This window comes from Aquarana catesbeiana, linkage group LG05 (genome assembly GCF_042186555.1).
Source record: "Aquarana catesbeiana isolate 2022-GZ linkage group LG05, ASM4218655v1, whole genome shotgun sequence".
Classification (NCBI taxonomy): Eukaryota; Metazoa; Chordata; class Amphibia; order Anura; family Ranidae; genus Aquarana; species Aquarana catesbeiana.
This window is the reverse complement of record NC_133328.1, coordinates 528840714-528854093: the sequence shown is the minus strand read 5'-3', so window position 1 is coordinate 528854093 and position 13380 is coordinate 528840714. Positions and strand designations below refer to the sequence as shown.

The window sequence follows — 13380 nt, the reverse complement described above, 5'->3', positions numbered from 1 at the left end:
TAAAAGAACTGTCATCGCGCTGAAGCGTTATAAGGCAGGTGCCTCCCATGGAGACGGATCTTTTTTATTTATTTTTTTTTTTTTTTCGGTCCGTCGACCGTAGTGTATGTAACAGTAAAATCATATGTCCCAATGATCATCTGCACATATATGTCCATGATCATCTGCCCACATATGTCCGTGATCACACAAACCAATTATACACTTAACGGGATTTTTTTTTTTACCAAAGACATATAGCAGAATACATTTTGGCTTAAATTTATGATAAAATTTGATTTTATTGGATTTCTTTTAAAACAGAAAGTAGAAAATATTTTTTTTTCAAAATTTCCACTCTTTTTTTCGCTTATATTGCAAAAAATAAAAAATGTATTTGTGAATAAATACCACCAAAAGAAAGCTCTATTTCTGTGAACAAAATGATAAAAATTTAATTTGGGTACAGAGTTGCATGACCGTGCAATTCTTATTGAAAGTGCAAGAGCGCTGAAAAACGAAAATTGGTGTGGAGTGAAAGTGCCCAGTATTGAAGTGGTTAATTCAAAAAAAAATTTTTTATATTGTGAAAGATAATGTTACACCGAGTAAATTGAAACCCAACATGTCGTGCTTCAAAATTGCACCTGCTCTTGGAATGGCGACAAACTTTTACCCTTAAATATCTCCATAGGCGACGTTCAAAAAATTCTACAGATTACACATTTTGAGCTACAGATGTGTGGTTTAAACACAGTTTTCATATGCGGGCGCTGCTCACGTATGCGTTCGGTTCTGTGCATGAGCACGTCGGGACGGGGTACGTTAAAAAAAAAAAAATTTCTCTTATTTATTTTACTTTTTATTTTATATGTTTACACTGTTCTTTTAAAAAAAATAAAAATAAATTGTGTCACTTTTATTCCTATTATTAAAATGCAATAAAAAAAAAAATATGTCGTTTGAAAAAAATAAAAAAAATGTCCCTTTTAAGAGCTATGGGCGGAAGTGATGCTTTGACAGGGGCCATCTTCCCCTCAGTCAGCTCCATACCACAGACCGAAAAGGATCAGATCACCTCCGCTGCTACCGATGGCTCCGATAAGCGGGGAAGGGCACTGGAGTGTGGCGGGAGGGTCCCCTCTCCCGCCACTGATAAAAGTGATCTTGTGACGAATTCGCCGCAGACCCCACTTTTGTCTGAAACCGACCATCCGTTGAAGAAGAGGATACTGGGGTTATGGCAGCTATCTGCTGCCATAACAACGATACTCCTCTTCAAACAGCCGACGCATAACGACGGCCGGCCGTCGGCAAGTGGTTAAACTTACAGTAACGCCTGGATATATAGCCTGGATATATACTGCGTTAAACATGCAGTAATGCACGGAAATATATATTGCATTAAACATGCTGATATACTGTATTTATTGGCGTATAACACTCACTTTTTCACCATGAAAATTGGGTGCAAATAGCATGTGCGTGTTATACGCCAATACTTCAATTTTAGCTGCCTCAGAGGGGACAGGGAGGGGGGCGGGATGAGCACCGTCAGATTACATACAGTGAGAATCTCCTGTTTACTTGGTGGCCTCTATAATAGGAAGTCCCGTCTCCTGGGCCACCATTGGATCACTATTCTGTCTATAAAAAGGAGATTCTCACTGTATGTTATCTGTCGGCGCTTGTCCCACCCCCCTCCCTGTCCCCTCTAGGCTGCAGATGGGCATCAATCAGACTGCACTGATGGCAGTGGTGAGGCTGCTGCACTGATGGCAGTGGTGAGGCTGCTGCATTGAAGGCAGTGGTGAGGCTGCTGCATTAAAGGCAGTGGTGAGGCTGCAGCATTAAAGGCAGTGGTGAGGCTGCTGCATTAAAGGCAGTGGTGAGGCTGCTGCATTGATGGCAGTGGTGAGGCTGCTGCATTGATGGCAATGGTGAGGCTGCAGATGGCCATTGATGAGGCTGCATTGATGGCAATGGTGAGGCTGCAGATGGGCACTGACCCTTATTTTGCTTCCAAGTTCCTTATTTAAAATGTAAGTTTTTTTCCTGAAACTTCCCTCTTAAAATGAATGTGTGTGTTATACGCCTGTGCGTGTTATACGCCAATAAATACAGTATACTGCGTTAAACTTGCAATAATTCACTGATATATACTGTGCTAAAGGTGCAGTAACGCACTCATATATACTGAGTTAAACGTGCAGTAACACACGGGTGTATACGGTGTTAAACGTGCAGTAATGCACTGATCTATACTGAGTTAAATGCACAGTAACGCACGGATATATACTGCGTTAAACGTACAGTAACAGGGTTTTATGCCTGTGGGCAATGTACGGCCATTTATTCTGGGTAACAAAATAAAGAGGAAGGCAACGCTGGAGAAACCAATTCCTTGTCCTTGAACTCCTCCCCACCCTGTTTATGGACTGGGCTTGGGTCCAAGTATGAACCCCAACACCAAGCACCCACACAGCACAATTTCTACGATGAGTACGTCCCCGCAACATGGCTTCAAAATGGTCGGCTGCTCAGAGCGAACGAACAGAACGCACTGAAGAACAGCAAGGCCTGTGAAAAGCGAGTTGAAGATCAGAAACAAGCGGACAAGAATGCACTGAAAAACAGATGCAAACTGACTACACGCACTGAAGAACAGATACAAACCCCACAAGCACAAACTGAAGAGCAGTAACGGACTGAAAAGCACAAAAGCTGAAAAGCGCGAATCGTCTTTCACCAAACTTCTACTAACATGAGATAAACACGAGATTAGCAGAAGGAGCCCAAAGGGTGGCACACTGGCTATTGAACTTCCGTTTTCTAGACCCATTGTACGTGTTGTACGTTACCACGTTCTGGATGGTCGGAATTTGGTGTGACCTTATGTATGCAAGACAGCTTGAGCGGAATTCTGTCGGAATTCAGTCGGTAAAACCTTCAGAGTTTATTCCGACGGCAAAACCGGTCGTGTGTACAGGGCATAAGTCTTTTTCAGAAGGGCCCCTAACCCGAAGGACAAACTGGCACCTAACATAGTTGATCCCCCCACCACAATTAAGCTATTTGCAGATATAGAAGTTTTTTTCCCCATGTAAAAAATGCATTATATGAAACTACCAACCACGAATGTACTGACTGAGATACAGCAATAATTATTTTATCTCATGCAACACTAGATGCGTTGTATATCTTTTGGAGTGTCCTTGTCAGAGAACTACCAGGTGGCTCCGTGATAGCTTAAGAGAACAATTTACAATAATAAAAGCGGATTCAAGGAGCACAATCTCCTGGCACATCTTAGAAAGTTCCATCATAGAAATGCCAGCCTTTTGAAGTTAAGGGCAAAATATGTTGTGGACTCCCACTGGAGAGGCACTAACAGGAAGAAGGAAGTGTCCAAGAGCGAGACCCACTGGATATATGAGATGGGTAGTCTCACTCCAGGGGGTCTAAATGTAGACCTAGACATTAGGGATGAGCCAAACACCCCCCCCCCCCCGGTTCGGTTCGCAGCAGAACATGCGAACAGGAAAAAAATTAGTTCGAACACCATTAAAGTCTATGGGACATGAACATGAATAATCAAAAGTGCTATTTTTAAAGGCTTATATGCAAGTAATTGTCATAAAAAGTGTTTAGGGACCTGAGTCCTGCCCCAGGGGACATGTATCAATGCAAAAAAAAGTTTTAAAAACAGACTTTTTTTCGGGAGCAGTGATTTTAATAATGGTTAAAGTGAAACAATAAAAGTGAAATATTCCTTTAAATTTCGTACCTGGGGGGTGTCTATAGTATGCCTGTAAAGTGGTGCATGTTTCCTGTGTTTACAACAGTCCCTGCACAAAATGACATTTCTAAAGGAAAAAAAGTAATTTAAAAGTACTCGCGGCTATAATGAATTGTTGGTCCCGGCAATACACATAAAAGTAATTGAAAAAAATGGCATGGGATTCCCCCACAGTCCATTACCAGGCCCTTTGGGTCTGGTATGAATATTAAGGGGAACCATGAACCAAAATTTTTTAAAAAATTGCATGGGAGTCCCCCCAAATTTTATAACAGGCCCTTCAGGTCTGGTATGGAAATTAAGGGGAACCCTGTGCCAAAATTTGTAAAAAACGGCATGGGGGTCCCCCTCAAAATCCATACCAGACCCTTCAGGTCTGGTATGGATTTCAAGGGGAACCCCTTTCCAAAATTTAAAAAAAAAATGGCGTGGGGGTCCTCCCAAAAATCCATACCAGACCCTTATCCGAGCACGCAACCTGGCAGGCCGCAGGAAAAGAGTGGGGGATGAGAAAGCGCCCGCCCCTCCTGAACCGTACCAAGCCACATGCCCTCAACATGGGGAGGGTGCTTTGGGGTAGCCCCCCAAAGCACCATGTTGATGGGGACAAGGGCCTCATCCCCACAACCCTTGCCTGGTGGTTGTGGAGGTCTGCGGGCGGGGGGCTTATCGAAATCTGGAAGCCCCCTTTAAACAAAGGGACCCCCAGATCCTGGCCTCCCCCATGTGTGAAATGGTAATGGTGTACAAATGTACCCCTACCATTTCACAAAAAAAGTGTCAAAATGGTAAAAATGACAAGACACGGCTTGGGACAAGTCCTTTATTAAAAAATAAAAAAATAAAAATGTCCCACGTAGTCCATTCTTCTTCTTCTGTTGCTCCGCCAACGGACCAAAAAAAAAAAAGCCGCACCGACCCGCCTCCATGGGAGGCACCTGCCGTATGACGTGTCCTCGCAGGTGACAGTTCTTTTATAACTGAGGGGGGCACACGGTGATGTCCCCAGTTGGGAAGTTGGGACATACAGTTAGGTCCATATATATTTGGACACAGGCACAATTTTTTTCAGGTATTTACCAAAACATATTCAAGCTATAGTTATATAATGGATATGGGCTGAAAGTGTACACTCTCAGGTTTAATTTGAGGGTATGTTCATCCAAATCGGAGGAAGGTTTTAGGAATTACAGCTCTTAAGATTAGCCATTCCCCCTTCTTCAAGGGACCAAAAGTAATTGGACAATTGAATCAAAAGCTGTTTCATGACCAGGTGTGGGCTACTCCATTATTTCTTCATTATTTCAATCAAGCAGGTAAAAGGTCTAGAGTTGATTCTAAGTGTGGTATTAGCATTTGGAATCTATTGCTGTGAACCTACATCATGCGTTCAAAGGAGCTGTCCATGCAAGTGAAACAGTCCATTGTAAGGCTTCAAAAACTAAACAAATCCATCAGAGAGATAGCACCAACATTAGGAGAGGCCAGATCAATAGTTTGGTACACTCTGAGGAAAGAAGAACGCTCTGGTGAGCTCAGCAACATAAAAAGGCCTGGACGTCCACGGAAGACAACAGTGGTGGATCATCGCAGGATCCTCTCTATGGTAAAGAAAAACCCATTCAAAACATCCAGACAAGTGTAAGACACTCTCCAGGTGGTGTGCGTATCATTGTCAAAGTCTACAATCGAGAGAAGACTTCACAAGAGCAAATACAGAGGGTTCACCACAAGGTGCTAACCATTCATAAGCCTGAAGAATAGAAAAGCCAGATTAGACTTTGCCAAAAAACATCTAAAAAAGCCAGACCAGTTCTGGAAAGGCATTCTTTGGATGGATGAAACTAAGATTAATCTGTACCAGAATGATGGGAAGAAAGTGTGGAGAAGGCTTGGAACAGCTCATGATCCAAAGCACACAACGCCATCTGTAAAACATGTTGGAGGCAGTGTGATGGCATGTGCATGCATGGCTTCCAGTGGCACTGTGTCATTGGTGTTTATTGATGATGTATTAGAAGGCAGAAGCAGCCGGATTAATTCTGCAGTGTTTAGAGATATACTGTCAGCCTAGATTTAGCCAAATGCAGCAAAGTTGATTGGTTGGTACAAATGGACAATGATCCAAAACACACTGCAAAAGCAACCTAGGAGCTTTCGAAGGAAAAGAAGTGGAATATTCTGCAATGGCCGAGTCAATCACCTGATCTTAACCCAATTGCGCATGCATTTCACTTGCTAAAGGCAAAAATAAAGGCAGAAAGACCCACAAACAAAGAACAACTTAAGACTGCTACAGTTAGAGCCAGGCAAAGCATCAGAATGGAGCAAACCCAGTCTTTGGTAATGTCCATGGGTTCCAGACTTCAGGCAGTCATTGCCAGTAAAGGATTCTCAACAAAATATTAAAATGTCAATTTTTTTAATGATTATATTCATTTGTCCAATTACATTTGAGCCCCTGAAAATGAGGGACTGTGTATAAAAATGCTTGCAGTTCCTAAAATTTGTACTTGATATTTATGTTCAACCCCTTGAATTAAAGCTGAAAGTCTGCACTTCAAATTCCCTTGGATTGTTTCGTTTTAATCTTATTCTGGTGGCATACAGAGCCAAAAGTATGGAAATTGTGCCTGGGTCCAAATATATATGGACCTAACTGTATATCACAAGTATTTCAGAATATCAGCAATTTCTATTATTCTTTTTTTTTTTTTGCCTGTAATGGACACCATACAGGAAAAGCCATTAGCTATCATGCAGATTTGATTGTGATTAAGCCGGGCTTTATCCCTTTTATTTTTTGGTTACAAAGCATTTACATTTGGTCGTGACACTTCCGGTCTTCAGCAAGATGACGGCCAAGTCATTTCTGGCCTCATTTTTTTTATACTTCCTGATGTTTGAATATAAAAGGAAGCTTGTTTCATGGCGCCAGAGATAGGCGGATCCTTTGAGAATGTGCATGTGCACGAAATGCGTCAGTGGGGGGCTACACACGGACACCATTGCCGCCGTGTCCTTGTGCTGGGAGCGATAGCCATCTTTTGTAAGTCTTCTGTTTTGACCATTGTTTACTGGTATGCTGCAGCATGCTGATTTGAATAAATACTACACAATGTGAGCATTATCTGGACTCCCGTGTGTGAGCTTTATTTTGCACAGTGCCAGTCTCCCGTGAGGTTTCCCCTGTTGTCTACCACTCTGAATAAGATGCTATCAGGCTTCAGGACATCGAGACAATAATGGTTTGATTTCTGGTGAGTGCATAGAATGGTGAGGGGATACCACAGCTAAGGAGCAATGTGTAACACTCTGGACTTCTAAGTCTATGATCTTATGCATAGTTGCCAACAGTCCCGATTTTCCCGGGACAAATTTTGGGACCCTCGTCCCGATCGGAGGCCGTCCCAATTCAGGATTTTGCCTTTTTTGTCTAGGGAAATTGGGAATGTTTGGCTCTGCAGCAGCTGGCTCCAACAAAATGGCCGCTGGCGCCACCGCTAGATCGTTCCCCTTGTGTTCAGTGGAGAGGGGAAGGGGCTCGATCAGCGCAGCCAATTAATCGTCTTCTCTCTTCACAATTCTGAAGCCAGGGTTAGCTGCATGGATCGGCCCCTCCCCTCTCCACTGAACACACGGCGCCGCTCGTGGAATTTGCTCTGCTCTTGTCCCTCTCGGTGTAACTGTAATGTACAGGGGGAGGGTAGTAACTATGTACAGGGGGGGTTACTATGTACAGGGGGGGTTACTATGTACAGGGGGGTAACTATGCACGGGGGGTTACTATGTACAGGGGAATTATTATGTACGGGGGTAACTATGCACAGAGGGTTACTATGTACAGGGGTGGTAACTATGTGCAGGGGGCGTAACTATGCACAGGGGGGTAACTATGCGCAGGGGGGTAACTATGCATGGGGGAATAACTATGTACAGGGGGGTAACTATGTTCAGGGGGAGGGGGGTAGCTATGTACAGGGGGGTAACTATGGCTCTGCCTGGAACACTGATGTAAGGACTGAGGTTGGAGACACTGGTGTAAGGACTGACTCTGCTGGGGGCAACTGATACAAGGAGGGACTCTGCTGGGGGCACCTGATGCAAGGAGGGACTCTGCTGGGGGCACCTGATGCAGGGAGGGACTCTGCTGGGAGCACCTGATGCAAGAAGGGACTCTGCTGGGGGCACCTGATGCAAGGAGGGACATTGCTGGGTCCCAAGACGGACTCTGCTGGGGGAACCTGATGCAAGGACGGACTCTGCTGGGGGCACCTGATGCAAGGACAGACTCTGCTGGGGGCACCTGATGCAAGGATGGACTCTGCTGGAGGCACCTGATGCAAGGACGGACTCTGCTGGAGGCACCTGATGCAAGGACGGACTCTGCTGGGGACACCTGATGCAAGGACGGACTCTGCTGGGGACACATGATGCAAGGATGGACTCTGCTGGGGACACCTGATGCAAGGACGGACTCTGCTGGGGACACCTGATGAAAGGACGGACTCTGCTGGGGACACCTGATGCAGGGAGGGACTCTGCTGGGGGCACCTGATGCAAGAAGGGACTCTGCTGGGGGCACCTGATGCAAGGAGGGACTCTGCTGGGTGCCAGGACGGACTCTGCTGGGGGAACCTGATGCCAGGACGGACTCTGCTGGGGGAACCTGATGCAAGGACGGACTCTGCTGGGGGCACCTGATGCAAGGACGGACTCTGCTGGGGGCACCTGATGCAAGGACGGACTCTGCTGGAGGCACCTGATGCAAGGACGGACTCTGCTGGAGGCACCTGATGCAAGGACGGACTCTGCTGGGGACACCTGATGCAAGGACGGACTCTGCTGGGGACACATGATGCAAGGATGGACTCTGCTGGGGACACCTGATGCAAGGACGGACTCTGCTGGGGACACCTGATGAAAGGACGGACTCTGCTGGGGACACCTGATGCAAGGATGGACTCTGCTGGGGACACCTGATGCAAGGACGGACTCTGCTGGTGGCAGGCGACGTGGCAGGTAACACACTCAGGAGTCCCACTGATTCTGCATTATGGTGAGTTGAATGATTTAATTTTATATTACAATGTAACAATAGAAATAATGCGCTTCAATCATCCTGACACCATAACAACCATGGTGCCGGGATGATTTAAGCGCTAACACCAGGTGTTTGGAGTATCTTTATCTGCTGATTGTTAAACTCTGGAATACACATATTTCTATTGTGGTGTAGGATCTGGGGCTGCTATCCCTCCATCCCTCTCCCCCCCCCTTTCCCCCTTTCCCTCTCCATCCCTCATTCATCTCAGACTCTAACCACACCACTATTTCACGTAAACCACGCCCATTTTTTGGCACTGTGCGCACCGCATTTTATTTTTTTCTATGTCACGCCTACAAACGCATGCCCCCCTAATTATAATGCGACTCCGCCTACAGCCAAAAAAGTGTCCCTAAAATTTTTTTTACAATGTTGGCAACTATGCTTATGCCGTTTTATTTTCACTCTCTGGTGAGTGTTTTGGCACACCACTGTCACGGTGTAATTTTGGAACTTATCAAAGACTTTTTGCCTAAAAGGATTGATTACACTTGGGACTATTATCATTTATCTATTGATCACATGGACATTCGCTAAATATTATATAGTGCTGCACTTTCTTTGCCATCTTATTTCTCTCACATGATTTTTTGTTATGTTGACTACTTCACAAAAATACATTACTTTTTATTTTGGAGACTGCGCTCCCAACTTCTGTAAAAATGGAATTCCCCTGGTGTGTACTGAATCCAATAGCATCCTTTAAAGCAAGGATAAGCAACCTTAAATAGGTGGAGATCTACATAAATAACATGGAAGAAGTCAACGTGGCACAGTGTCGCCTCCTCAAACCTGATTTAAAACTCTAATTGCCGTACTATCCTGTCGCAATCACACGCATTGCATGGGTTTAAATGAGGTGGTGAGGTGGCAACATATCGCCCCCTCACCACCTGTCAAACACACTCAGATCACTTTTCAGAGGAGCAGCAGTGCCTGCTGCACTTGTGAATGAGCCCTTAGTTGCATTTGGCAGCTGTACCATTAGGGCTTGTTCACATGTACAGTTAGGGGGTGGTAAAACCCCGTGGTTGAGTCGTGGTTTTACCGATCCCAATCCCTACCCAATTCAGCTGCTGAGGCGGCAGTCAAAGGTGTACACATGCCACAGCAGGAATTAAGCCCCCTGTTGCTTTTGGTGGGATCTACCGCCTGAAAATCGTGACCCATTAAAGTAAATGGGGCCACTCTGCAAGAGCCTCACAGCTGCATGCTTTTGCTGGTTGCAAGAGGTTAAAGCAGGTGGTAAGAAAGCAACACAAAGCTTCCCACTTTAACCCCTTGTTTGCTGTACTGCACAAGTTTGCCGGGCACTTGCAGAGTGGCCTCATCCACTTGAATGGGTCATGCTTGGCAGGTGTTACACCCACCAATCAAGGCAGGGCATATAACTCCTGCTGCAGCTGCAACATGTGTACACCCCTGGCCACTGCAGCGAAAGGGGGAGTGTGGTTGGGGAGGGGCGATAAAAACACGTTTTAACTATGAGGTTTTACCACCCCCAAACTCCACATGTAAATTAACGCTTACTGTTCTGAGCCCCCTATAAGGCTGATTTCACACTGATGTGCTGCAGTTTACCTGCATTTTGGGTGCAATACACAACTTTCCTGGGTTAGCTGCACTTTGCCATAGACTTTTATTATATCCTGCAGGTATAGTGTGCTTTCAGTAAGTGCTCCAAACCCACAAGATATAATAGAAGTCTATGGCTAAGTGCAGCAAACCCGCAGGAAAGCTGCAGGTACACGGCACTGCACCCACGGTGTGGAGAAAACACAGCACATCAGAGTGAAAGCAACCTTATACTGTTTTGCCCAGTGTATTGCTTCAACTGAGCTAAAGACCTCTTCTTTCCTGCTGCTGGCACCACTCTGGAGACTGCTAGCCGGGATGGAGTGCAGTTGGTATCACTCCACATGGGACAGGAGCCAACGATACAGAGGAGGCATCAGCTTATGCGGTTCTTGCTCCCAACTACAGCTACAACTTTACAAGTAGTCCCTCTGCAATGCACTCTGTTTAATGCTTTGGGATGGCGGGTCAGCAAGCCCAGACTGCAATCTACCACTCACCTGTCCGCAATATACTGGTTGCTGACCCCCCCGCTTTAACTCAATTTATATACATTATAGATACCAGTTTGATAATGATAGAAGAATTAAACTTACTCTGACATCGAGATACAATAATCTCAGGAATTTGCTGCGGAATTTCCAATCTGACATTTGATCTTGAAAAGAAGAACAAAATAGAATGTATGTGGATTTAGAAATATATTTTACATGTTATCATAAAGTATTCTCTAAAATATATCGAAATATATGAAAATCAAATAAAGCCTATATGTTATGGGCAGGGATGAGCAAATCTGTGACTCTTCCTTGAAAAACCCATAGAGGTCTATAAGGAGTGAATCTAGTACCGTATATACTCGAGTATAAGTCGAATTTTTCAGCCCTTTTTTTGGGCTGAAAGTGTCCCCTTCGACTTATACTCGAGTCACCACCGTCTGTCTACATGATCAGCGTGTCATGCAGGCAGACGGCGGCCGGCATGTGATGATACTGTTCGGAGGCTATTCCAGCCTTCAAAAGCTGTGCCTCCTGCTCATCTGTGATAGGCTGAACAGCTGTCAGTGTACAGCCTATCACGGACATTCTCTCATCCTCGTCCGTGGTATGAGAATGAGAGAATGTCCGTGATAGGCAGTCAGCGGTCAGCCTATCACAGACGAGGAGGAGGTGAGGCTTTTGAACAGTGGAATGGCCGCCGAATAGTGTCATCACACACCGGCCACCGTCTGAGGATGGAGATCACCACAGGGAGGATGGAGGTCGCCACAGGGAGGCTGCACAGGACACAGGTAGGCTGCACATGCACACAGGACACATGCACACAGGACATGTACAGGACACAGGACACAGGGACACAGGACACACATTTACAGGACACACATGTACAGGACACATGTACAGGACACATGTACAGGACACATACACATGTACAGGACACATGCATATGTACAGGACACAGGACACATGCACAGGATACCGGTAGGCTGCACAGGACACAGGGAGGCATGCAGCTGCAGATGGGCATTGTTGACCCTCTGCATTTCTCACCCTCGTCTTATACTCGGGTCAATACGTTTTTCACAGTTTTTTGTGGTAAATTAGGGGCCTTGACTTATACTCGGATCGACTTATACTCGAGTATATACGGTAAATAAATTCTGGCCATTTGTAGTGTTAAGAGGCAAGCTATTGTGAAATAAAAGGTATGGGAAGCCATGTACTACCAAGGCGGAGGAGATCGTATACTAATGCCAAAATAAAAATATCTCTCTCCCTGCATAGACTTGTCAGCTCTCCCTACAGTACCAACAGATGCTGACAATATGGATGATGCAAACCCCCTTCCCTTTTTAGAAAGTGGGCTGATTTATCCATTTATGACTGCTGACCTGGGGAAGGCTGTGCATTGCATTATACAGTAGGTTGTTTCATATTTGTGGTGACAAACCTGTCAACTTTTCTGCCAAATCCATGGTAGTGGTAAACCCAAACCTCATACCTAATTATGTGTAGTGAAAAAAGAACTTCCATGTATGTTTAGGACAATGCTGGTTTGATATGAAGCTGAAGTTATCTTCTTATTCGGCCAGCTTCTTATTTGAATGCAGAAGTTGGCTCCTTATTCAGCCAGCTTCTTATTCAGGTTGGATCTTTATTCGCAAAAGTGATTATTTACTAAACAATCATCTGCAATGTTTAAAAAAAAATTGTGAACTTTAACAACAATTCTATCTCCCTAAATGCCATTTATTTAAAAAGGTAATTCTGAATAAATATCTGAAAACCATCTTGGCTCACCCAAATTCCACATATTTTATACTCATTGGGCATCCTACTATTAGTTAAAATTCAATTTGGCCCAAGCCAAGTAATATAAATCATAAAATATGGCACCAAACATGGCACCAAGACAGCCGTGCATTTCAATGGGAAATTCTGCATAAGAAACCAAGATATTCTTATATGAAAACCATCTTGGCTCACCCAAATTCCACTTGTTTTAAACTCATTGGGCATCCTACTATATAGGAAAGTTTAATTCGGCCCGAGCCAAGTGATCTAAATCCTAAAATATGGCACCTTGACAGCCATGCATTTCAATGGGAAATTCCAAATAAGAAGCCAAGCTATTCCTATATGAAATCCATCTTGGCTCACCCAAATTCCAATTGTTTTATACTTATTGGGCATCCTTCTATTAATTAAAGTTCAATTTGGCTTGAGCCAAGTGATGGAAATCTTAAAATATGGCACCTTGACAGCCATGCATTTCAATGGGAAATTCTGAATAAGAAGCCAAGCTATTATTATATGAAAACCATCTTGACTCACCAAAATTGCACTTGTTTTATACTCATTGGGCATCCTACTATATGAGCCCTTTCACACTGGGGCGGTTTGCAGGTGCTATTGCGCTA

At 44.6% G+C, this 13380-nt stretch overlaps 1 protein-coding gene across 4 annotated transcripts in view; it reads right to left on the bottom strand.

The window, feature by feature from the left end:
• Positions 1-13380, bottom strand: part of LOC141145227 (NXPE family member 1-like) — a 452066-nt gene that overhangs the window by 147876 nt on the left and 290810 nt on the right. For all 4 annotated transcript variants that reach the window (XM_073631731.1, XM_073631732.1, XM_073631730.1 and 1 more), the window contains exon 4: positions 11057-11118. In XM_073631731.1, coding sequence (XP_073487832.1) covers positions 11057-11118 — 62 coding nt within the window. The remainder of the gene's footprint in view (positions 1-11056; positions 11119-13380) is intronic.